The following is a 26,994-nucleotide window of genomic DNA, read 5'->3' as shown; positions in this document are numbered from 1 at the left end:
AACTTGTAAAATGTTTATAAGTTGTTTTGTTATATCCAGAAAAAGATATCATTTTGATAGGCTACACAGATTCAGAAGGCTTTTGACAAGTTAGTGAACAGAGCTTAAGGTACATTTTGTAAAATGAGAACAAAAAGGAGCTGAAAAAATACACTTGTTGCTATTCTGGAGATGAAGACCCTTCCAGCCTTTCTTTCTTCACTGGAGCCCAGGGCAAAAACTGTACTGTGGTTTTCTCATTTGCCCAGATGTCTTTCTTTGTTTATTCCTATAAGGCATCCAGAGTGGTAGTTGGGGGGGGGGGGGGGGGTAGAGGGAGAGAGAAAAAGATCCTACAGCCCTGCTCTGGCTCTGTACTAAAGCTCCACCCAGCAGTCACACTTCCCTGTCCGATGAAGCCATGAGCTAAAGGAGCAGTTAGGCTCTCTGCTCTGTTTGGGACAGGAAAGTGGGCAGGCCAAGGAAGTAAAATACTGGGAGGAAGCTCTGTTTTCAAAGTATCAAAAATGTAGCACTACAAAAACAGGAGGAAAAAATTACCTAAGAACAGAAAGAATATCTCTGTAATCTGCTCCTAGATCTTTTCCACAAACCAAATAAATTCCAGAATGTTTTCCCAAAATTCTATGATTCTTGGTCTAGTATTGTGAGTGGTTTGGGTCTGTTAAGGATACAAAATGAGTCCTGCCCAGCTTAGACTGCTGACTGGCCTGGTAGGCACCAAGGCTATGCTGGAGGAGGATTGAGACCTCATGACCTTCTGAATGAAGAGAAGCGAGTTACTATTGATCACTCTTCATTGCTATTTACTCTTTCGTACCCTGGGTGCTTGGACTTCACTTTGAGGCATAATTCACTTTGTCCTCATTCTCAAAAGTACATGATTTTCCCTGATTCTTGAGGAAAGTGTAGAAGCATGAACTTGACTAGTTATTGCACTTGGCCTTCAGACATTTGTTCTTTCCTTTTCAGTCTTTGCAGAACAAGAGTTATAACCACTTTGCTGCTATCTATTACTTATTGGTGGAAAGGCTAAAATCTCACCGGAGCAGCTTCCCCGTGGAACAGAGAGTGGATGCCCGCCAGCGTCGGCCCAGCACCGTTGCTGAACAAACAGTTGCCAAGGTAACTCTTCATCCAGCTGGTGGTCTTGTCTGATTACACAAGGAATTATTTTGGACAGGTTTTTCATCGATTAGGAAAGGGTTGAGATTTTACTATTTACATCTATATTATTGACTATAATATCTTCATATAGTTCCTTTGATTAGTATCTCGGAAATTTCTCATACTTTCCCATTTTCTGTAAGAATTGACTTCATAAATCCAAAATCTTCTTTTTTCCCCCTTCAGGGATTTCAAATTTTTTGGCTTTTTTACTTGTTCACAATTGACTGAATTAGGAGCATGGTCTAGTAATGGAGGGCTGGATTTGGAGTGAAATCTGCATTCCTTTCCCAGACCTATCACTTATTAGCTATGCCAACCTCCCTGCATGCCTTACAGCAAAGAAAGGGTAGTGGTCACTGTAAAGTATAGGTCCAGTTGAGCTCTTGTTGCATTTCATATTTGGTTCTTCATTTATCTGTCTCCTGATCATAACAATACATTACATTTGTAGAGCATTTTACAGTTTATTATCTCTTTTGATCCTCACCACAAGCCTATGTAGTGAAAAGTATTGGAATTAGATGTAGTAACTGAAGCTCAGAAATTAAATGACATTTTCCCAAGGTCCCACAGATAAATAGCAGTAGAACTGAGCCCAGAACACACACCTAATTTCCTTATTTCAGTACTCCTTCCATTTTACCACATTGCCTCCTGTTTTAATATCTTACATTTATGTATCCTTTTAGATTCCTTACAGTGATTTCATTTCGTTTGGACTCATAATAACCCTATGAAGCAGGAAAGGCATGTATGCCCATTATAGGGGAAAGAAATGCTAAGCTTCAAAGAGTGACTTGCCCAAGTTATGTGCTATCTACCTAAGCTCTATGGCTGCAGCTTTGTATATGTCTCATGTGGTCATTTTATGTAACTTTTGACCTAGCATTAGTCCTTACACTATATAAAAAGAAATGAATATTCTAATACTCAGATCCATGATCTCATCAATCTAGGTATTCTTTCCGGGGATGGTAAGCCCAAGTTATCTATGCCTACTCTTCTGAGAAACTTGTCTGTGTTCTTCCATAAGTTTGCCACAAGTAAAACACCTCTGCTTGGAAAAGCAGCATGATATAGGGTCAGAGGCATGGGTGTAGGAGTCAGAAGACTCCTGATATGAATGGTGGTGTCTTGGGCAAGTCACTGTCTCTGAACCTCTCTGGATCTTAGCTTGCTTTCTTTCTCTAACAGGGATAATCTCGCTGCTGTCATTGGGTAGCTGATAATGCATAAAATGTTTGAAAAGTTGCTATTAAGGATTTTTAAAAGGTTTGTGATGTGTAACTTCAGAAGGATCAGTTTAGAGAGTGACGAAATATAAACCATCTTTTTATATATGCTTTTTCAATGAACAAGCATTTGTTTTCTTTCCCTGCCACCTTCTTTGCACCAAAATTCTTGTCACACATATGCATAGACAAGCAAAACAAATTCTCACTTTCATGGTGTCTCATTCAGCATCGTGAGTCCCTTTCCTCTCTGTCAGGAGGTGGATAACTTGCTTCATTATCTCTCTTCTGGAATCATGCTTGATCATTGCATTGATAAGAATTCTTATGGCTTTCCAAAGTTCTTTTTTACAGTGTACTTGTTGTATAGATTTTCTCCTGGTTCTGCTCACTTTCTGTATCAGTTTACACAAATCTTCCCAGGTTTCTCTGAATCTGTCCCTTTTGTCATTTCTTATAGTGCAATAATATTTCAGTTCATCCATGTACCATAATTTGTTCAGGTATTTCCAAATTGATGGATACCCTCTTTTGCTTCCAGTTCTTTGCTGCAACAAAAAGAGTTACTATAAAATATTTGTGTTTATATATGTCCTTTTTCTCTCTCTTTAGGACATATGCCTAGTGGTGTTATCATTTTTTGGCATAATTCCAGATTGCTTTCCACAATTGATAAACCAATTAATAGTTCCACCAACGGTACATTATTGCATGTATTTCCCCTCAGCCCCTCCAACATTTGTCTAAAGTGAAACCTCACTTGTTTTGATTTGCACTGTGCTAATTATTAGTGATTTAGAGCTTTTTTTCATATGGCTATTGATAACTTGAGTTTCTTCCCTTGACAATTGATGTCCTAAAACCATTTATCAGTTAGGGAATGCGAACCATCTTTTCTTTAAAGAGAAATTTTCATATATTACATATTTCACTTCTGTGTTCTATAATACAATACAAAATACTAATATATTCTCACCTTTTGAATCTGTCATCATGATGCCATGATACATGTATGATAACCACTTCAAGGAACCAAATATAATGTTGCCTTTTTTAATTTCATTATTCCTGATCCTTGGAAAACATCACCTTAGCATTTCAGTTAGACTCCTTAAAAATTCATGGAATTTAAAAAATTAAAGTGCATCCATTAGAAATTTAAAGCCTAGTGCTCCCAAACAAATCCTGGAATACCAGGAGCAGCAAAAAGACAGGGCGAAACAATCTTTTGGCCCAAGAAACTTGGAAGATCTGCAAGAAAGACCTTTCTCACTTGGATAAAAGGAAAAAGCAGTCCAAGAAAGGAAGGGTCCCAGCAAACCCCACCTCTGAAAACCAGCAGATAATCCTGAGCCCTAGTATGGTGGAGCAGGCAAATACCAACACCAGGACCATCCCCACATGCTTCAGCATTGCTAGAGAGGGCAGACTCCAGTTCTGAGGAACCTCCCCCCCACATGCTTCAGTGTAACCCTAGGGTAATTCAGAAACAACCCACTGGCTTCAGCCCATGCTAGACACCAGCACTGGGACCTTGGCTTAGCACCAGGTAAGCTGCTAGATTCCTACAGCCTCCATCATTACCAGCCACTCCTATTCTCACCCCGTCAGTTCAGCACCAGACATGAGGGGCCCCCATGGGCCTCAGGGCAACAGCAACAAAGCACCCAGTAAACATCGAGGGCCTGTAGCCCTTGGAACAAGAAGCCTGAGACAGTGTCCCTTCCACCCCTCGAGCAGAGCTCAAATTTAAAAGAAAGAAAAAAAGGTGAGCAAAAACAATAAAGTAAAAGAATCTGACCATAGAAAGTGACAGGAAAGATCAAGACACAAACACAGAAAAGGACAGTAATGTCAAAACACCTATGGGGCAAAATCCCAAAGAAAAGTGGGATGTGGTCTCAAGGCCAGAAAGAACTCATGATAGAACTCCAAAAGGAGCTTAAAAATCATATAAGAGAGGTAGAAGAAAAATTGGGGAAAAAATGAGTGATGCAAGAGAATTATAAAAAAAATAAAGAGTCAACAGCTCAGAAAAAGCAAACAATTGCTTACAAAGCCAAATTGACCAAATGGAAAAGGAGATATGAAAAACCACTAAAGAAAACAACTCCTTAAAATGTACAAGTGGCCACAAAAGGAAGTACAAGAGCTAATTGAGGAAAACAGCTCCTTAAAAGGAAGCTAGTGACTGTATGAGACATCAAGAATCAATCAAACAAATTCAAAAGAATGAAAAAATAGAAGAAAAGGTAAAATACCTCAGTGGAAAAACAACTGACTTGGAAAATAGATCCAGGAGAGACAATGTTAGAATCATTGGACTACCTGAAAGCCATAATCAGAGGGAGGACCTGGACAGCATCTTTCAAGCAATTATCAAGGAAAATTCCCCTGATATCCTGGGAACAGAGGGCCAAATAGGCATTGAAAGAATCCACCCATCACCTCAGGAAAGAGATCCCAAAACAAAAACCCCAGGAAACATTATAGCCAAATTTCAGAACTATCAGGTCAAGGAAAAAAATCCCACAATTGACCAGAAAGAAACAGTTCAGATATTGGGGAGCCACAATCAGGATTACACAGGACTTAGTAGCTTCAACATAAAAGGACCAGAGGTCATGGAACATGGTATTCAGAAAGGCAAAGGAGCTACAACCAAGAATCACCTACCTGGTAAAATTAAGGGTAATACTTTAAGGGGAAAAAAAGGAAATATATATAGACCTTATATTCACCTTATAGAGCTGAACTGTTTACATCCCTACATGGGAAGATGATACTTGTAATTCTTAAAAATTATACCACTAATAGTACAATTAAAAGGAATATACATAGATAGAGAGTATGGATGTAAGGTGAATTTGAAGGAATGACATACAAAAATAGGATGTAAGGTGAATTTGAGGGAATGACATACAAAAATAATTAAGGGATAAGAAAGAGGAGTAACCTGGGTGCAGAAGGAAGGGAGAGATAGAATGGGGTAAATTATTTCACTTGAGAAGATGAGAAAAATCTGTTACAGTAGAGGGAAAGATAGGAGAGTAGGCAATGGGTATCACTTGGACGTTACTCTCATCAGTACTGGCTCAAAGAGAGAATAATATACGCAACCAGTTGAATATTGAAATCAATCTTACCCAAAAGGAAAGTAGGAAGGGAAGAGATGGGGGGGGAGCAGACTGACAGAAGAGAGGGAAGATTATGGGAGGTAGTAGAGAGAAGCAAAACACTGTTGAGAAGGGAAAGGGTGAAAGGAGAGAGAAAGGAGGAAAAATAGGGTGGAGGAAAATACACAATTAGTAAACGTAACTGTGAATGTGAATGACATGAACTTTCCCACAAAACTGAAGCAGATAGCAGAGTGGATCAAAAACCAGAATCCTACATCAGGTTGTTTACAAGAAATACATCTGAAGCACATAAACATACACACACACACACACACACACACACACACACACACAGTAAAGATAAGGAGCTGGAGCAGAATCTGTTGTGCTTCAGCTGAAGATAAACGAAAAAGGAAGCAGGGGTAGCAATCCTGATCTCACATGAAGCAAAACCAAAACTAGGCCTAATTAAAAGAGTTAAGGAAGGAAACTACATCTTGCTAAAAGGTACCATAGACAATGGAGTAATGTCAATGCTAAACATGTATGCTTCAAGTAGTATAGCATCCAAATTCTTAAAGAAGTTAAGTGCATTACATGTTTATGACCCAACAGGTGATACAGTGCATTACAAAATGTAAAACAGATAATTTTGATTACATTAAATTAAAAAGTTTTTACACAAACAAAAGCAATGCAACCAGGATTAGAAGGAAAACAGAAAGCTGGGAAACACTCTTTACAGCAAGTGTCTCTGATAAAGGCCTCATTTCTCAAATATATAGAGAACTGAGTCAAACCTATAAGAACACAAGCCATTCCCCAATTGATAAATGGTCAAAGGATATGAACATGCAGTTTTCAAATGAAGAAATCAAAGCTTTCTATAGGCATATAAAGAAGTGCTCAAAATTTCTTTAGATTAGAGAAATTAGAGAAAATTAAAACAACTCTGAGGTACTACCTCACACCTATCAGACTGGCCAACATGACAAAAAAGGAAATGAAAAATGGAGAGGATGTGTGAAAATTGATGCACTGATGCATTGTTTGGAGAGTTGTGAACTGATCCAGCCATTCTGGAGAGCAAAGGGCAACCAAACTTTTGACCCAACGATACCACTACTATATCTGTATCTTGAAGAGATCCTCAAAAACGGAAGAGGACCTATATGTGCACATATATTTATAGCAGCCCTTTTCATGATGGCAAAAATATTGGAAATGGGGATGCCCATTAATTGGGGAAGGACTGAACAAGCTGCAGCATAGAAATGTGATGGAATACTGTTGTTCAGTAAGAAACGATGAACAGGCAGATTTTAGAAAAACCTAGAAAGATTTGTATGAACTGATGCAAAGTGAAATGAGCAGAACCAGGAAAATATCGTACAAGGTGTCAGCAACATTGTGTGATGATCAACTACGTAGACTCCACTCTTTAGCAACACAATGATCGAAGACAAGTACAAAGGACTCAAGAAGGGAAATGCTGTCCACATCCCAGGAAAGAACTGATGAACTCTAAATGCAAAGGAAGCATACTTTTTTCACTTTATTCTTTTCCATGTTTTTTTTCTTTTGATCTGTTTCTTCTTACACAGCTGTTGACTAATATGGAAATATGTTTTACAGGATAGCACATATATAACCTGTATCAAATTGCCTGCCATTTTAGAAAGGGGAGGGAGGATTTAGAACTCAAAATCTTCTAAAAACTGAATGCTGAAAATTGTCTTGGCAAGTAATTGGGGGAAAAAATAAAATATTATTTAAAAAATAAAAGAAATTTAAATCTGGTGTTAAATTCTTCAACTGTCAAATGAGAAAGTTGAACCTAGATGGTCTTTGAGTTAGTTCCCTGCCAGGCTTAAGATTTGAGATTTGGAGACGTTCATTGTTAACACTTTACCAAGCAGGTAGCTACTTTTGCACACTTGTGGTGACTTTTGAACACCTGGTACTTCTTTGGTTGCATCTCATGTCAGGCAATAAGAAAAACCATTTTAAAGATGTATTTACTGCTTTATAAAAAATCCAATAAAATTTAGGGAGAAATTTCCATTTTGGCGAAAATTTCATAGTAATTCACTAGTGTTTGCTTTCATTTACATTTTTTTTCCTTTATCATACTAATGAGAGACCTAATTGTGTACTAATTTGAAGAATTGTTGAGTACCTGGTGAGATGGTAGAACCAGCACATAACTAATGAGACCATATTTCATGGAAGGGAGCTAGCATTTCATGGAGAAATAAATCCTAGAAAATGATCATTTGTTCCCTTTTGTTCCATAAATATAAAATGTACTAGCTGTCCTGGCAATCCTTCCCTACCTTTCCAAAGTATGCAGTATGGTGAACATTCTCCCAAGTTGTTCTATGTATCCATATAATGAGTATGATTTATGTAAATAGAGAGTAGGAAACCAATAATCCTGTTCATTCTTTAAAACAGCATTTTTCATGTCCCATAATAGCATTAAAGAATCCCTATTCATATCACAAAGAATAGGCACTCTTCTTTCCTACCTTCTCCTTTTTCACTCCTTTCTTTTCCTTTCCCTCTCCTCCTACCTTTCAAATTCTCCTCCTGTTTTGAAAGAAGTATTTCTTATGCCAGTTAGCCTTGAATACCTAGCAGAAAAGACATTAAAGGCAAGAGGCAGTCAGAGTCACTGGAAGCATTCTAAAGCAAGTTCATTTTTTCCAAGAATAAGCTCAGTACCACAGATTACACTATTACCTGGGTGGAATGGAGATATGCAAGATAAATCTCATTCTCTCATGGGTGAGTAAATAGTCTGTGAATGAATATTTTTTTTCCACCTCTGCTTCCCCTCATCTTTTTTTGTTTTGCTGACTCCAACCATAGCAACAGAGATATTTTATCTCCTATCACACAAAAATACAAATATAACAAAACAACATGGGATACATACATGTTCAGAGACCTGCTCAAAACATCCCCTGCCACTCTGACGTAGTCATGCCCCACAACTTGGAACTATAGTGAAAATCAGAGACCAGAGTCCAACATTGGGACAATTAATGTGTCAGATCATTTCAGAACATATAAATGTGCCTTATTAATGCTATACATATCAGACCTTTCCTCTTATTATATAGGAGAAATAACTGTCTACCAACAATTCAACATTTGATTGTTTTTTATTTGTACCCAAAGAATATTATTTTTTGAACTTATTTGTTTGTGATGGATTGTGTTTATTTTACCAGAATATATTCTTCTTGCTCTACAGGCACAAACTGTTGGTCCCCCAATGACCATACGTTCACAGAACATGAGACTGATGAGGTCCCCCATCCTCCCTCAGACATCAAATGTGGAGGCCTTTTCCTTTCCCAGTTCTGGATGCCAGGCTGAGGCAACATTCATGGAGGAAGAACGAGTTGAAACACCAAAGGTACAGTGTGTTCTTACATAGTTCAGAGCTGAATTCATGGGAGGTTTGGTTTCCTCACAGCATTCAGCAGTGGCAGTTTTTCAATCGCACAAACTGGAGGGTACTACAAAAAGAATCCATGGAAAAATACTAGTCATGTACCTCTGCAGTAATCAATTAGATATTTTCCTAGTTTGGAACTTTTCTTTTGTGCCCTAATAACTGAAATTTATGTAGCACTTTTAAGTTTTGGAAAGCACTGTATACATCTTATTTTATCTTCACAATGGTTCCCTGAGGGAAGCACTGAAGTATTGTTATCCCTATGTTACAGAGAAAGACACTGAGGCTAAGAGGTTAAGTGATTTGCCTGTGGTCATGTGGCTTGTCAGTGCTGGACCAGGCAGGATCCAGCCTCCAAATTCAGCACTCTCTCCGCTATAGCACATTGCCTCTGAAAAGTTTTTCCTCTGTTCCTCAAAGACCCAGGTCCCTTCTCATTTTCCTTTTAGTGAGTTGGAGGGGTTTTATGTTTTGGGGACTTTTTGAGGGGAGGGGAGAAGAAAAAAGTACTTCTAAATAGCTGTAAAATAGTTATTCCAAAGGACAAAGTTTGGCCTTGTTTGTTGTTCCCACTACTCTCTGATTCTCCTGTGGTTCTGTAAACTCATGAAACTATCTTCTTGCTAATTAAAATAGATGGAGTTTGGTCATAGTTGAAGGAGATGAGTTTTTGCATATGTATAAATGACATTCCATTTCAGATGGAGAGCAGACAGTTCAGTGCTAGGATGAAACAGGAATGCAGTGCTTTTGATAAGATATAAAACTGAGCTGCTGCTAACCTTTAGAGGTTGTGATGATAACTACTACACACATTGTCATTTGCGGGGATAGGCTTTTCTTTCTCTACTCTTTCACACTTAGAAGGTTTATTTGTCTGCTTAGAATGGTGTTCAGTATACCCTATGAACTACTACTACCTCCCTTCCCACTTGGTCAGAAAACTCATCTTATTCCATTTCTTTGCATACTTGTAATATGGACACAAGTTGGGAGAGAAGAAATTAGAAGGCCCCCCCCCCAAAAAAAAACCTCACCTCTTTTGAAGCTCTGTGAAGGACAAACATAGAGTATTAAAATTTCATCTATGAGGGCATCAGGCCCCAAACATGCAAATGGGACACTGTCTGCATTATTATTTAGAGTGAGCGATTATCTTAAAGAGTGCAAATTTTATTGTAACTAGGGAACAAACTAGGGAAAATGATAAGGGGGAGGATTCAGAGTGTACTTGAGGCTTTTGTACGGAGGGAACAATTCAAGAGTCCTGGGATAACTCTGCTATGCAAACCAGCTAAGTCTGTTTTTTGCTTGTTATATTTTTGTTAGCTTGTTCTCCTCCCTAATGCTGCCTCCTTTGGGACCTATAAATCACTACACATAGGAACTATTAGAACCTTAGAAAACTGGAGTGAGCTGACTCAGCCAGCAGGACACGTCTTGCTTCTGACAGTGTTTAAGAAGAGGTGGGATGACCACTTGGGGATGGTAGAAAGGGGATTTGAAAAGGAGTTGAAATAGATAATCCATTCCTTCAACTCTATAGCTCTAAGGGTTTGTCAGATATGACTACAGCTCATCTCTGTGTTCAGTTTGATTGATGTGCATTTGGTTATAGCATTTTCTAACATATTTTTTAGGAAGCATTTCATAACTTCATATATTCACTAATTTCATTCCTGTCCTCAGTTACTGACATTTATAGTAAATTTCAAGGGGACTGCATCTCCCTAGGATATTTATGGTGACCTATGATCTTCCTTAAAAATATGAGACCTCTCAGGTTCCAGTCCCAGAGGAGCCAGGGATAGACCTTAAGGAGTCCATGTAGCATAAGAGATAGAGGCCTCTTAATTTGGAATTAGAGGACCTGAGTTCAAATCCTGGTCCAGTTTTACCTATATAACTTTGGAGAAATCACTTCACCTCTCCAGGCCTCAGTTTTGTTATTTGTGAAATGAATAGGGTTAGACTAGATGTCTCCAAGCTCCAAATTCCATGATCCCTTCTCATCCAAACTTCTTGATTATTTACAGCTGTCTAAAATATTCTTGATAGACTGCATTCATCCCTGAGTCTGTTAGGGAATGGTAGTACTTTCAGTATCCTGCATCTGCATTGATAATATTCATGATTATTTTGTTGGCAGATGATAAGTGATGGTTTTGTGTAGGTTTTAATGTTTGCAAAACCTTTGTACATTGCTTCATCTGAGGCTCACAGTACCACTGGGATGGAAGTACTTAACAGGTATTATTATTTCTATTTTACAGATGAGAAAACTGAGGCTCAGAATTAAGTGAGTTTTCATGTGTTCACCCAGCCATTAAGTGTTAAAGGTGGTAATAAAATCCAGGGCTTCCTTGCAGCAGGTCCAATATTCTGTCTGCTTTGCTGCCCTACATTCAGGTTATCAGCCCAAATATTCTGAACAGTAGAAGTAAGCTTAGGGTCATGGCAAAGGTAGCTACAAATGGACACTGAAAACTGGTACTTGGTCTCATTTTGAGTTTGTAGAATGAATTTTGGGGTTATATTTGTTGTTCTGAAGGTGGTGAGTGCTGCAAAGAAGTGTTTCTATGTATTTCATAATCCCTTCCTGTTTTCATTTTGAGGGGACCACAGAGTCCAATAATAAGATTTTCCAAATTACCACTCCTCTTCTGCCCACCAAAAGGGGGGAAATTGGGCCATGAAAATGTGTGGATAGTGATGAATTTTCAGACAACAGTGACATTTGTTTCAAAATGCAGTGGTATAATATAATTTTATTTCTGCTATTTTTGTTGGCTATAAATGATACTATTTATTGGTGCAGGAACCTCTTACTTTTCAAGCATTTTTTTCCATGATAGAGCAAAAAGCCTTATCCCTTGTTGATAGGAGCACTGACTGTTGTGAATCCCATTTCTGTCCTAAACTCTTCACTGACTTCTGTGTGTATAATTTCTTATAATTGTGAACTGACTTCAAGGAGAAGGAAAAAGGAATGTCTTTCAAAGTTTTAGAGATCTGTCCAGATCTTGTTACATTTTAGAAGTCCTCTGATTCATGTGTCTCAGGCAGCAGAGATTATTTCTAGAACAAAATATCTTATTTCTAATAGCTGATATCACAGAAAACTTGCCGGCTATTTTTGCCACTGAATGTCCAAAGTTTTAAAGTATTGGGAAGAAGGAAATCCCAAACTGATGTTGAAAGCATTATTTTATCCCATTTCATCTGATCAATAATCGGTCCAGATGCCAAGTGTGGATGCCTTTCATTCCCAGTGTTACACAAGCACTTTTTATTGTTGCTACTAAGGTTACAATGTGTGATAATGGTACCTTTGCCCGTTTTAATGCCAGAATAAGATGGTCTGTGCCAGGCATAGTAACTGCTTTTGGCTCTTTGGCCAATCTGACAAACGAGGGAAGAACAAGAAGAACATGGGCCAGGTCTCTGACAGAATACTTAGAATTCATAGTGCTTCCTCCCTATGATGGTATGAGATAATGGAAAAAAAGAGTTACAGGTAGACTTAGAGTCAGGAAACCTGAGCTTATTTTTAAGTTAGATAATCACATTCAAGTCATTATTTAGCATCTTTGAGCCTCACTTTCTCCATCTGTAAAATAGGGCTAATACTTTCACTGCCTACTTTACAGTGTTCTTGGAGGAAAGTAAGCCTTACAACTCTATATAAATGGTAATTGTTAAAACCAGACTGAGGAGAATAGCCTAGTATGGAGGGCAAGAAGCTTCCTGTGACAAGAGCAGCTGTGCCATAACCAGAGAATGGTGGCCACTTTTGAACACATTCTTAAACTTGATCAGGGCATCTGAGGGCATCTGAAAATGTCTTCTCCTGGTCTTATCACCTGGCTATTTAAGCAGCTCTTACTGATAGGAGAAGGATATGCTACAACAAAGAGCAGATTCTGAAGTGTGCTGATAAGAGCAAGAGATTATTCTGGCTACCCTCTCCACCATTACCTCATGAGGAAATGGGTTAATCATATATAAAAACATTCATTTCCCCAAATCCAAGCTGTAGTTAACAGTTAAGAGACTACCCTTTCTCAAAGACTATGGTGAACACAAGCTTTTCCTGGATCCATTTGGTGTGCCATCAAGTTGCCCTCTTCCAAAGATGACCTAGGGTCAGGTGGGCAAGGCTCTGAGTGCCAGAAAGAAAAGACACTATGAATGTCTGCTCTTTTTAAGTACAGGGCAAACCTGTTGTGGTTGTTGATCCTTCATTCTCAAAGAGGACCAATGACATGTGCTTGAATTAGATTTGAGTGAGGTAGAGCTGTGCAGCCCATAGTTATGCCTATTCAAACCTTCTGTCTCTGTCATCCAAGAAGCAAAAAGTAGATGTTTCTTTTCTCCAGGAGTCACAGCAGTGTGTAGCAAATTTTTGTGAGTATCCAAGTGGTTATAACAACTGATCTACTGTGATATCCACATCAGTCCCTGCTCACTAATAAGATGTTAGTAGAAATTATAAATTAAACATTGTTGAACAGCAACATACTTAGTCTGCTCCACTCCCTGATCTTTGCAGTGTGACCTTATTTGCTTCCCCATCTTTGTGTCCTTGAAATCTCTCAGATGAAGTAGGCATCCAGTAAATGGAATGATTACGTGCCTGGACAGTGTCAGAAAACTGAATCAGTAGAGTATGCACAGGTCTCAGAAGCCAAAGTGGGAGTTAGAAGATGCTTCTCAGGAAGCTGCTTGGTTCTGGAAGACTGAGCGACCTAAGAAAGGGTGAAGCCTGGGGAAAGTCCAGGCTGAGAATAGAAGTAACTGTCAGGATTAGAGTTGTGGGGTGCCAGGAGACTGGGCAGAAACCCTCCTTTGGAGACCTTACTTGACTTCATCTCCAAGTGCTCTTTCTTTAAAATGCCCAAGGATGGCACAACCTCAAAGCTATTTTCATGGCACACCGGCAAACAAAGGTCTGAGTCACCCAAGTCTCCCTCTCCAAATAAAGAACCTAAAATTCCTCCGGAACAATTGGCCCCAGGGAAGGGGAAGGTTCTGGCCGAAGAAACTCCTACTTTACCTCACTGATGGGTCTGTCTAGCTTCCAAAGGAAAGAATCATTCTACACTGTCTTCCAGGTGACAGTGTTGTTTAGAACTGAGTTCCCCTGTTTCTCAGAAGCTGTTATCAGGGTATACATGATTACACAAAGTGGCGGCACAGTTTGAGTATCAAGACAAAGACTTGCTTTTTCTTGGAACTTTTATCATCCAGGAGAGAGCCAGACTACAGTTCCTTTCCGGATGCTTCTGTCCACCCTGTTGTGGACCTTTCAAGTGTAAGTGGGCTTTCTTGGCAATAGCTTCTAAAAGCTCCCCCATGCCAGATTCTCACCTCTGAGTGGAACTGAGCTAATCTCTGTTGGAAGTGTTGTCTGCGCAGAGTGAGTTCAGTACTCTGGCATTCATTAACCTCTCCTGGATTTGGGGGCATGTAAGTCATTTATTATTCTGTAATGGAAGACATTGACCATTTGCAGTATTATTTCAGTCCTTTGTTGTGTTTCCAGCCATAATGGAGAATGTTCACACTTAGGTACCGCAGGCACATGGGGACGATAAAAGTTAAATCCAGTGGGCAGAAAGTATGATTGTGGTAACAGAAGTGTGCTGGGAACCTTCTGGAGTAGTTTATGGCTTCAAAACATGAAGAATATTGGAGGTTCCTCCCTCCTGAACAGTACAACAAATGAGCTCTTGTTCCTCTCCACTGCTTCGCTTTTTCTCCCCCTTTTCCCCAGTATGGAGTACCTCTGAGAAGGCAGAACCACAGAAAGAACAGCCTCAAAGAAGATGCCAGTCTGTGGTAGAGCAGGCCTTTATCTTGTGGACAGCAGAGCAGTGGTCTTGCCTGAAGCTTTGGTCCTAAATCTTTTTTTTTAACTTTCTTTCTTTCATTGCTTTACAAGTCTTCTTGTACAAAATGACTAACAGGGAAATATTTTACATGATTGTATAGCCTATTTCTGATTGCTTACCATCTCAAGGAATGGGGAAGGGAGGGAAGAGAAGGAGGCATAGAATTTGGAACTCAAAACTTTAATAAAAAAAAAACCAAATGTTAAAAAAAAATTTAACATGTAATTGGAGGGAAAATTTTATATATATATATATGTAATATGTGTGTATATACAGTATAGGTGCCTTTAGCCTTGCAAATTTGTTTATTTAAAATACAACAGGTTTATTTCTTCTAAATTTTGCAAGTGGGTTCTGCCCTAAACCCCAACTCCCACTATCCCACTCTTAAGATAATAGTACCTCCTATCAAAGTGGTTTTCAGGATATTTACTGGCATCCTGGCCCATCCTGAGATATCCACTACCTCCCTATGTCAATGATTGTATATCATCCTTAGATTAATCATGGGGATTTGGTCCTAAATCTTTAACAAAATGCCACATGAGGATTCCATATTTCATTAAGTTTACATTTTGTTCCAAAGTCTATACCATCTTAGGGCAGCTAGGTGGCACAGTGGATAGAGTGCCAGGCCTGCAGTCAGAAACACTTATCTTCCTGAGTTCAAATCTGGCTTCAGACACTTACTAAGATGGGTGACCCTGGGCAAGTTACTTAACACTGTTTGCCTTGCTTTCTTCATCTGTAAAATGAGCTGGAGAAGGAAATATATCTGCCAAGAAAGCCCTGAATGGGGTCACATAGAGTTGGACATAACTGAAAAATGACTGAACAACTGTGCCATCTTCTTTTATAGAAACATCTAGTGTTTCAGCAGAGCAGTGACTGATGATTTTTACTCTCATACTCTTGATATTGTAGGTGAATGGTTGTCTGCTAGACCCAGTGCCCCCCATAATGATGAGAAAAGGATGCCAATCCCTGCCTAGTAATATGATGGAGACCTCCATTGATGAAGGAATAGAGGCAGAAGGAGAGTCTGAGGAAGAGCCCAGCCATACATTTGATGCTTTCCAATCAACACGCTGTGGGCAGAGACGTCACACACTGGCAGAAGTGACCAATCAGCTAGTCATGATGCCTGGCACAGGTAAACACTGGGATAGGTATCAGGTCAAACTTTCAGTATTTCACTTGTACCCTTACCACCGGAGAGTTGTCGGTTACATTTAAGAATCAAGTCCTAAGTTTTAGTCTGTGTTCACTTTTTATATAACCCATATAGCAACAAATCCTAGAACCCAGTGTATCTGGACATTTTCAGGAGTTCTCATCTACTGGTGCTAACGTGTCCGTTATATTTGTTCTCAAATTTGGGGGTTGGGAATATAGTTCATTTCATCCCTAGAAAATTTAGCCTAGAAATGTGAAAAGTTTATGAAACTATTGGTTGATTAATTAGCAGGCTGTGCTATGCATCACATGCCCAAAGAAAGATTTACTGTTTTTGGTTATATCTGTTTTATTGGTTTTTGAAGGAAAAGTCTTTTCTGTGAACGATCACCCCTCCTTGGGCAGTGTGGATTCTGAGTATGACATGGGATCCATTCAGAGGGATCTGAACTTTCTGGAGGATACCCCATCTCTGAAGGACATCATGTTGGCCAATCAGCCTACACATCGCTTGACGCCTCCTTTCATAAGCATACGACCTGCCAATCCAGCCATGCAGGCGCTAAGCTCACAGAAACGAGAGGCTCACAACAGGTCCCCAGTAAGCTTCCGAGAAGGCCGAAGGGCATCAGATACCTCTCTCACACAAGGTAACTCTTCTGTTCTCTACTTTTCGGCCAGTTTTCAAAATTATAAACAATAGGAGCTAAGTGGGGCTTTGTAATCATGTTTGTTAGATTATTTACTAAAATACCTTGGGTACTTGTCTGCACTTTTTTGTTCTTTTTCTTTAATTTTCTTTTTTTTAGGGCTTGTAGCATTTAGGCAGCATCTTCAGAACTTGGCTCGAACCAAAGGAATTCTTGAACTGAACAAAGTCCAGTTGCTGTATGAACAGATGGGGTCAGAGGCAGAACCTAGCTTAGCCTCAGCAGCTCCTCAGCTCCAAGACCTCGTCAGCAGTGCCTCACAGGTGGGTGCTGGAGGCCCTTTATATAATGTGTGCAAGTTCAAGGTACACAGTAGTCCTGGAAACACATAACTATAAACAAGTCCTCCTTCTGTCCAGAACCTTCAGGTTAGCACCCGAAGGTTAACCTAACTTTTTTCTTGTTAACTTAACATCAGTAAAGTCCCCCACAGAACTAAGCATTCCAAACTGAATTCCACAGCATATGGAAGCTCTGGAGCCATGACTTTTTCATACAAAAGGTACTACATCCCCACACCATTCTCATACTGTCTTAACTACTAAACTCTTAACTCTTATTCTCTCAGCCCCAACGATGATGAAGCCTGAGCTCCCCAGCAGTCCACTTTTTCCTTGTGTATCCACTTTCATGGACTCCCAGATTCCAGTCTAGCTCTTCCTGTTCTTTCCATTATGCTTTCTAGAATTCCATCATTAAGACATTTCCCCTCATTTTAGACTTCTACCTCTTATGTTCCTTGCATGTCTGGCACTGATAAAGACCTGGATTCTTCTCCCATTCTTCTCTGCTCCCAAAGATATTGCATTCCTGGCTGTCTTTTCCAGTATTGGATATACCTTCCTTGATGACCTTCAGTTTTCTGGTCCAAGAGGAGCAGGTGTAAGCCTTCCTTCCTATTGCCATTATCAGACCCCTGCTGCAGCTTCTCAGCATCCTTACCTCCAGGGTAGGTCACTCTATCCACATATATCATCCTAGCCATATCCTCATGGTAGTTATCTACTTGTCTCCAAGTCATTCTCTCTTCTTTCTCATGAAGTTCAGTACCTGGCTTTCCTCTCTGCCCCATTCCCTGCTGTCATGCTAGATGACTTCATCTTGCAAGTTGATGATCCTTCATACCTCCTTTAGGTCAAAGTTCCTTAGACTCCTCAACTAGGCTACATTTCATTCCATTGCAGCGCCACCCAACTCACACCCTTGATCTCACAGTTGTTCATAAGTGCTCCACTTTCAGGATAAAGAATTTTTAAATTCTCCTCTTCAGCCATGACTTTTTTATCATTTCTCCTCTCTTTCAATGCCCTACTTCCCCTAAAGCTGTTATTCACCCTCTTCATAATCTCCCAGTCCTTCACCCATGATCTGGCTTCACTTTCCACTTCCTTTCCCAGCCTTAAATCTAGAATTTACCAGTCTCAAATCCCTTGCCTCCTTATCGTACTGTTGCTTTACCCTTGCCAGTCTTAAACCCTGGATTATACCTACCATAGACCCCCTCCTTTCCTACTCATGTATTGCTGACTGGAACTGGAGAAAATCGCATAACCATACTGAGTCTACTACATATGTTAGCTATTCTCACCTGGGCCCTCACTACACCAAGGCAATCTTGACTCCTCCCTAATTCTCTCCAACAGATTCTCTAGAACAGCTATATCCAGTCTTATCCTCTGTCCTCAAGTCTCCTATGTGACTACCCCCATCATTAACCCTTTTAGGAAAGAACATTGCCTTAGTCTTTAGTGAGGAAATGGAGGCTAATTAATCACCATAAACACTCTCTTCTCTCCTACATTTCAAAATATCTTAGTATCACTTTTTTTCTTCCTTTCCTCTAGTATTTGACGAAAAGGTGTCCCTCCTTTTCACCAAGGCCATTCCTCCACTTGGACCCTTGCTGCCATTTTCTCCCCTACATTGTCCCCAAAATCATTTCTTTTCTCTAAGCTTCAATCTCTACCTTTCTATTGGCTTCTTACAAACTGTATAGAAGCATGCCCAGGTCTCCACCATCCTTAAAAAATTCTGACTTGACCCTACCATTCCCTCAGAATATGACCTTCTCTCTTGCCTTCCTTTCTCAGTTAAAATCCTGGAAAATGGGCACCTACTTGCTTTCATTACTTTCTGTTTTCTTCCTTACTTCTCAGCCCCATGTAGTCTGACTTCTGACCTCATCACTCAGCTGAAACCAAAGTTACCAGTGATTGTACTGGCCAGGTCAAAGTGATTTTTTTTCTCACTTTGTGTTCTTTTTTTTGCCTTACAACATTTGATCCTATTGACAAGTTTCTCCTCTCTAGATTTCTATGACATTGCCATCTCTTGGTTTTCCTTCTCCCTGTGGGTATCTCCTAAAGCCCTGTACTGGGCCCTTTTCTCTTACTACACACTCTGTCTCAGTTATTTCATCAGTTCCTGCCTGTTCACTGATCATTTCTGTTCAGATGACTTTGAGTTAATCAGTAAGCATTCAAGTACTTACCATGTGCTAGTCACTGGGGTTACAGATACAAAAAATAAGGGAGCTCACATTTTAATGGGAGAGGCAATTATGTATATAAATATTTACAGAATACCAAGAGAATGGATACACATAAATACAAGATAGAGAGTACCTTGGTCTTTTTTGTTGTTCCTCACACACAGCCATTCACCTCCTATCACCATGCCTTTGCATAGGCTGTGCCTCCTACATGAACCATCTCCCTTCTTGTCTGTGCTTTTTCAAACCTCTAACTTCTTTCATTGCTCAGATTAGGTGATGCCCTTGATGCCCCCCAACCACTAGTATTCACACAGAATTAGCTCCTCTTTAGGAACATGAGACTATAAATCTAGAACTGGAAGTGACATCAGAGTCCAACCCCTTCCTCTTCCAGACCAGCAAATTGAAGACTTGCCCAAAGTCATACAGGCAATAAGCATCAGTGACAGGACTTGAACCAGTCTTCTGATTGCAAAACCATGGTTCTTTCCCCTATTCCAGGCTACCTCTATTTATTTTGTGTAGATGTTATATTTACCCATTTGTATATGTGTGTTATTTTTCCTCACAGAAAATTAGCTCCCCAAAGATAGAAACTGTTTCATTTTGTCATTGCATTCTTATTGCCTAGCACAAAGTTCATCCCTTAGTATGGATTTAATAAATTATTATTGATTGATTTGAAGGCATGAGTTCTATCACCCCAAAGATGACCTCTGTCAAGGAGAAGTAACAGAGCAGTATTTCTTAAAGTGTGACCTAGGGATCCCTGGAGACTCCAACACCCTTTCAGGGGGTCTGGGAGGTGAAAATTTTTCATAATAATATCAGGAAATTTTAATATAGTGAATAATGGTCGATATAATCCACATAAACATTGACCCTTTAGAGTCCTCATTAATTTTAAGAGTATAAAGAAGTCATGAGACCAAAAAGATTGAGAACTAGCAGCATAGAGAACACAAGATCCCACTGTGCTTTATTCTTTGTTGATTGTTTTTGAGATTTTATAGGGTTGAATAAGATTCCTTAAAGGGCACAACAGAGAGGTCTTTGACAGTCAGCCCTCTGATTATTAAAATCAAGGAGCCACGTGTGCTCTCTGAAGGTGTTTATTACAGTCATAGAAGATGTCAGGGCAGAGTGCAAATGCAAAAAGTCCTCTACATGTTTGCAGATATTGTGCTTAAAGTCTGCTTAAAGTTCTGTAAACTGTAGAGCATTGGTTGTGAAATGAGATTCACAACATGCAGAAGAATCCAACTTAATAATCTACACAGGAAAACCCAAGTAGATAAAGAGTACCTGTTGTCCAAAGTATGACATGCTGTTGGATCCACAGTAGAGCTGGGTCACCAGTCCATAGATCTGGAGCAGGCACTGCAGGTGCATTATGATGATCTGGGCCCAGAATTAATCAGGGAAAAGAGAATGAGCTGTACTACATTTGGGAAATTCTGCATCACTTCCATTAACCCCAAGCTCTTTCCTAAAAATAAAATACCAATTTTTAACACCAACATTCTTTCTATGATGTCTGTTGTTGCTAGTGTTCAGTCATTTCAGTCCTGTCCAACTCTTCATGACCCCATTTGGGGTTTTCTTGCCAAAGATACTGAAGTGTTTGCCATTTCCTTCTCCAGTTCATTTACAGATGAGGAAACTGAGGCAAATGTGGTCAAATAATTCGCCCAGGGTCCCACAGCTAGTAAATGTCTCAGGTTGCATTTGAATTCAGTTATTCTTGACTCCAGGCCTGGCACTCTGTCCACTAGCTGCCCCAGTAAATAAAATAAAATTCCATTTTTAACATCAATATTTTTTCTTTGATACTATGTGGTTGAAAATATGGAACTATAGTCTCCATAAAAACTGTGAGTCATCCAAAGTGCCATGAAAAGACCATACAGAAGCATGCATAGACTTTAGCATGTTACCAGGAGCAAATTGGGTTTTAAGGCTTGCATAAAAGATATCAAAGAGATATCTCAGCAAAAGAGAAGCTGGACTAGTAAAAGTGGTAGATGGTCAGCCTTTCTGCTACGTTGTACCCATGTAACATTAAGAACTTTCAAGGAGCTTTCCCCTCCACTCCTCCCACCCCAACTCCATCATGTTAAGTAGGGAAAGACACAGATTGGAATCCACGATATGAGAAACATGGATCCAGGAGCACTCTGCATCACTGAAGGGAGGATTACCCCATCAGTGAAATCACAGATGTGTCTGAGGACTGAAGTATGAGAATACTGAGACCTGCTTGTGAGCCAGCAGAAGTACCTGGAGCACAAGAACTACTGTGCCAGGTCCAGGAGAGTCAGCTGTGAGATGGCAGTGATCTGGCACCGCTGGAGTAACTTGCAGTCTCCATTTGATTGGCCATATTTCCCCACAAAGGAGTAGCCCCTGCACTGCCTAGCACAAAGGAATCTCGGTGCTACCTTACAAAGAGTTGAGATTCTTCTTGATAGTCCTTAAGGTGACAAACTGGGACCCTCATCGAGGATTTTAAGTTACTTTTCTTTCTCTTCTTCCCCTTGTCAGGAGGAAGCCACTCAGCCACAGGAGAATGCCTCTGTTTTCCCTAACACTGTGCATCCACAGCTGTCCAGACGGCAAAGTCTCGAGACCCATTACCTGCAGCATAGACTCCAGGTGGGATCCTTCCCCTTCCTCCTCTGCCAGGCTCTGCCGCTGAGCAGAACAAACATTGGTTCTGGGAGCTGCTGCGTTCTTATCATTATGTGCTCTCTGTGGCTTCTGGGAATGTAACTAGACCCATACCCTGGGCCAAAATCTGGCATCAAAACCCAGAAAAATAAATGTCCTGGAGGTATTGATTGATCTGGGACAACCTGACCCCTCTGTGTTCCCCAACTGACCCTAATCTGAAAAAGTAAGTAACTTATTTTTCAAACCCAGTTAATCCTTGTAGTTCTTCAAGTTATAGAAGTGAGTAACTGAGGAATGAGAAGGGTCAAAACTGAAAACGGCTGTCACTCCTCTTGATTGCATTCCATGTTTACCTATAAGGGTCTGCTGCCCTGTCAGTGACTTAACAGTGATGTATTAGTCTCAGATCCTACAAAGATTCTAGCTCATTCTTCTTCAAGATTTTCCTCCAGGCCCAAGAAGTCTTAATTGATATATCCTGGTAAGCTCATTTTTCCTGAATTCCCTTATTTAAATGTTGCAGAAACCCAGTCTTCTGTCCAAAGCCCAGAACACCTGCCAGCTCTACTGTAAGGACCCTCCTCGGAGCCTGGAACAGCAGCTGCAGGAGCACAGGTGGGGGCCCCGGGTCACCAGGATCTCTGCTCCTGGTAGAGCCTCTGTGTGGGCCAGCCAGAGGCCACCTGCTGCCCCAGGGTAGATGTGAAGGAACAACGTCCTCTGGTCTTCTGTGAGCATCTCTCTAATCAGGAGAGCTGCTGGTTCTGCAGTGCATTAACCAAAGCACTGATTGGCCTGGCAAGGGGTAACAGGCATCAACCGTGCCTCTTAATCCTCTGGAGGTTTTTCTCCACTCTTTGTCATGGTCAGTTTCTGGAGAGAACAGTGCAAACCAAACAAGGTGCCAGGTGCTGCAAAAGGGAACTGGTCAGGCATGCCTTCAAGGCCCCATTCTCAGAATCTGCCCCGAGGAGGACCAATTCCCCCAGTCTCTTAGTTCAGTGCTTAGGAATGCCAGGAGCTCACCCCTACTCAGACATTGGCGATGGCCAGCTCCCTGGGCCATTCTTGGTCTTGCCAGCAGGTGGTTATTCCCTTGTAGCCAGAGCACAAGCCCTGTCTTATCCCTACGTGAGCTGGAGCCTCTGGTTTTACATATGGAGTCCCAAGTCTGACCTGAGAAGTAGAGCTTGGCGTTATGTCAAAGGGAAAACCTTGGAGAACCCTCTGCTGGGGTGGGCAGGGGTTTTAGAAGCAAAGATTGGTCACTATTGTGGCTTTTCTCCTGGGAAGGAAAGGCTGTTGGGCAACTTGGGCAGGGTCTTTTCTTTAAAGACAGAATTCCCTGAGGTATTTATTCATGCCTTTTACTCTCCCGGATTCAGGCTCCATCAGAAGAGACTCTTCCTCCAGAAGCAGTCCCAGCTGCAGGCATACTTTAACCAGATGCAGATAGCAGAGAATTCCTACCCAAGGCCGAACCAGCAGCTGCCGCTTCCCCACCCAGAGCAGCTCTCCAGTCCTCCGCCACAGCCGCCACAGCCGCCCCAGCCACCTCAGTTTGGCCTGGCCCAGTCGCTAAGCCCAGTCTTAGAGCCTTCCTCAGAGCAAATGCAGTACGACCCCTTCCTCAGCCAGTACCGAAAACTGCAGCTACAGCCCTTGCCCTCCTCCCAGGTTCCTGGCTCCCCTCCTCCGCTGTCATCACAGCTGCCGCAGCAGGCACCACAACCACCAGCAGCCCCCCCACCCTTGCCCTTCTCTTATCAGACTGGTGAGCTGTCAGGTGCTCCCCCCCCTGAGCCGGACTATCCTCCCCCTTGTCAGTATTCCATGGACCCAGCTCAGCAAAGCAGTGTAGCATCACCAGACTGTCCCAGGAGCTCGGGGCCACGGGAGCCCCCCTCCGGCTATGACCCCTTAGCGCTCTCGGAGCTGCCTGGACTCTTTGACTGTGAAATGGTGGAGGCTGTCGACCCCCAGCCCAGTGGCTACGTCCTCGTGAATTAGCCCAGCACACAGAGCGTTCATGTCAGGAAGCAAGGCGAGCAGGCAGAGGAAAAGAGTGTGAATTTGTGTTTTTATTCCAACCTTGAAATTCACAGCTTATTTTCCTGCATTTCTCCTAGTGGAGAAATGGCAAGTTGCCCACCTGGAACTGTCAGGGCCTGGCTGAGGCTGAGTGGTTAGTTCAACCTGGCCTTGTCCACAGGAGCTTCAGAGGCAGGTACTGAACGTAGTTGTTAGGCTGGAGATCATGCCCTCTGGGCAGATGGAGCAGACATGAGGAAGACTCAGAAAACATTTTTGTAGGGAGAAAGGAATTCACACCTTCATTTTATACCAAGTTATACCAGTCAGTTACCGAGGGAAACTTGGTTAAACCAAGAACATAGCATGGCCTATTTCCTGGCAATAACAGCAATATATTTTCCACTGAAATAAAGCAACAAAGTGTTAGGCACTGAAAGGTAAATCAAGAATGCTTATGATTGTGGGTGCACCGGTGATCGTAAAAGAAAGTCATGTCGTGGCATTGAATGTGGAGTGTGACGAGCTTTGTTCTTTGACTAATAAGTAATAGCATCTCATCGATGTTGAGAGAAGCTAGAGATGAACCCTCACCTCCCTCTGGTCGACAGTGGCCACCCCTCAGAAGGGGCAGACCCCTGCAGAGAGGGGACCAGCCCAGGGGGCTTCAGCTCTAAGGATTGCTGTGACTGTCAGAGTCAGTGCTCTTTGTTCTCCAAAGATATCATCTGTGTAACAGAGGAGAAATACTCGAAACATCACAAAGGCCAGCCCTGAGCAGAAGAAGGCAGCCTTCTTGTGCACAGTCCATTGGGAAGACTTGTGGCCTCAGAGCAGCTGATCGACAGGGGTCCCGCAATCTCTTAAAAAGTAATAACTGTACATTGAATTTAAACTCTACATCTCTAGTGGTTTATTAAGCTTTGTATGTTGGACAGTGGTGTTGGGTTTTAGCACCTGTTAAGGACAAGCAAATGCTGCGGCAGTGGCAGCATCCCAGGTAAACTAGGAGCAGCACCATGCTTTCTGGGTTCTTCGCTGGACAGCAGCACCCCATTGTATCCATGCTGAATCCAAAGTCACTTCAGAGGGGGTGTTCCACCATGTGGGATACAGAGTGCTCATGGCCTCTGATGTTCTGACTTGCTTATCTGCTTGAAATGTTAAACGTATGACAGCAATATTCAAAGAACTCTGGATATAGTAACCATCTCACAGCAGACCCTCTGCCAGTCACTTGACTTAATCTCACCTCATACCTTAGAATTTATCAAAAATGAGTTAAAAGCAGATGTGACTACAAGGTTCCTGTATACCTAGAATCAGTGATTACTCATTTGGACAGTGTCACCCAAGTGTTAGAAATTCAGTATTAATGATATGGAATAAGTATCCCTGTCCTCAGAGTGGCCGCTCCTAGAAAGAGCAGATGAGCGCAGTAAAGCACAAAGACTAGGGATCCTGCACTGTTCCTGCAGGGAGGTAAGAAACTACATTGATACACTGACAGGATTGGAAACTGAGAATTCCATTTAAACCAGCCCCCACCCTGCTCACTCCCTGCCTCAGTATTGTTTCTGAGGCCCACAGTTGTTGGCTCAGTAAAGCCAACTCACCTGTCATCATGTACTTAACATTCTGGGTCAGGTGGACAGAGACAAGTGGCACTGATGACCTCCCCCACACTTCTGAGCTCAGGAGGTAAAGAACTGATTTTTGGTTCGCTTCCATGTGACAGAGAAAGGGGCTAGTGGAAACGAAAGAATTACAGTAATTTTCAAGTCATAACCTGGAGAACAACTAGTCTTCATTTATCTAGAAAATGTATGCAGGAAGGCAGGGTCTTTACACTTAAGGCTTGATATGCATATACAGTTGGCAAAGGTGACCAAGGGAGCTTCTGGGTAGTGCTACCTACCAGTTGTCACATTTTAAGATTCCACAGAACTTAAGCCAGGGGAAAAAAAATTTTTTTGACATAAATAGCAGCAGTTGCCTTACATTGCTTCCTGGTTTGCTAGATGACAGACATTTATTTTATTCTTTGTGTTCTTTTCTAAGGAGATATTGATCTCTTACTGCTTCAAGTCAGCAAACAGTTGCAGATCCTAAAATGGCTTGATATGTTTAGATTGAAGGAGGATGGGTGCTTTTTCAAAGATGTACTAGTGTTGTTCTCTGGTATTTATGAAATTGAAATACTTTTCATTTTGAACATAGGAACCATTTCAAAAGCACAGGAATTCTGTTGGTTCCAGATTTGCATCTCAGTTCTCCCTCCATGTCCCTTTCACTCAGACAACTGACTAAATCTCTCCAGAGGCCAGTAGGGTTGCTGACTGCCCCCAGGAACTCCCACAGGGTCATGTGGCACTGGAAAGGCCCATCCCGTTGAAAAAAGGAGCGGAGAAGTTAAAGGCATCAGGGACAAAGAGGAGAAGTAGCGCAACATTCAACAGTGTGGGACCCTAAGAGTATTAATTACCAAAACGGAGGCTTGACACCAGCTTAAACTGGCGAGGAAACCTGGCTGGTCTGTGTAGACCAAGTATCAGTGTGTTTCAAGGAGAAATCAATAAATTCCTCTAACAATTTATATTTACCAGTGTTTCAGCTGATAAGCAGAGAAGATTCTTCCTACGGTTAGGTGGCTCCACGTGATGAGGTTATTTGCTCTGTTCCTTAATCAGTGACCTGTCAACTCCATATGGTTTTCTTTAAAGTTACTAAAAGAACACTAAGAGGACATAGTCCCATGTATATTGATGCTTCTGTTTGCATCTGTCTGACATTAGCAGAGTGTACACTACTGTACAGTAATTCTTAGCTTTGTTGTCTTGTAATAAGAGATGCCTCTGAAGAAACTTTGGGGTAAAAACTTCACATGGAGGAAAGTGCAATATGTGTGTGGTACATTCTTTTTATTTTTTTTCTTTTAGATCACGGGGATTGATTAGTCTTTTGCTTTGGGAAAAATGGCTCCTGCCATGTGAGTGCCAGTTGGGTGTATTTATCATTAGCATTTA

At 41.2% G+C, this 26,994-nt stretch overlaps 1 protein-coding gene across 1 annotated transcript in view; it reads left to right on the top strand.

Annotated features, from left to right (window-relative positions):
• The window catches only part of SIK2 (salt inducible kinase 2), a 160,661-nt gene extending 136,250 nt beyond the window's left edge, over positions 1-24,411 (top strand). Inside the window, exons 8-15 of the mRNA XM_072611135.1 lie at positions 973-1,125; positions 8,784-8,948; positions 15,809-16,037; positions 16,426-16,710; positions 16,870-17,033; positions 21,809-21,919; positions 22,461-22,552; positions 23,323-24,411. Coding sequence (XP_072467236.1) covers positions 973-1,125; positions 8,784-8,948; positions 15,809-16,037; positions 16,426-16,710; positions 16,870-17,033; positions 21,809-21,919; positions 22,461-22,552; positions 23,323-23,947 — 1,824 coding nt within the window. The 3' untranslated portion in view covers positions 23,948-24,411. The remainder of the gene's footprint in view (positions 1-972; positions 1,126-8,783; positions 8,949-15,808; positions 16,038-16,425; positions 16,711-16,869; positions 17,034-21,808; positions 21,920-22,460; positions 22,553-23,322) is intronic.
• The last annotated feature ends 2,583 nt before the right edge of the window (positions 24,412-26,994 follow it).

Source organism: Notamacropus eugenii, chromosome 5 (assembly GCF_028372415.1).
Source record: "Notamacropus eugenii isolate mMacEug1 chromosome 5, mMacEug1.pri_v2, whole genome shotgun sequence".
Classification (NCBI taxonomy): Eukaryota; Metazoa; Chordata; class Mammalia; order Diprotodontia; family Macropodidae; genus Notamacropus; species Notamacropus eugenii.
This window is presented reverse-complemented; position numbering and strand designations above follow the sequence as displayed.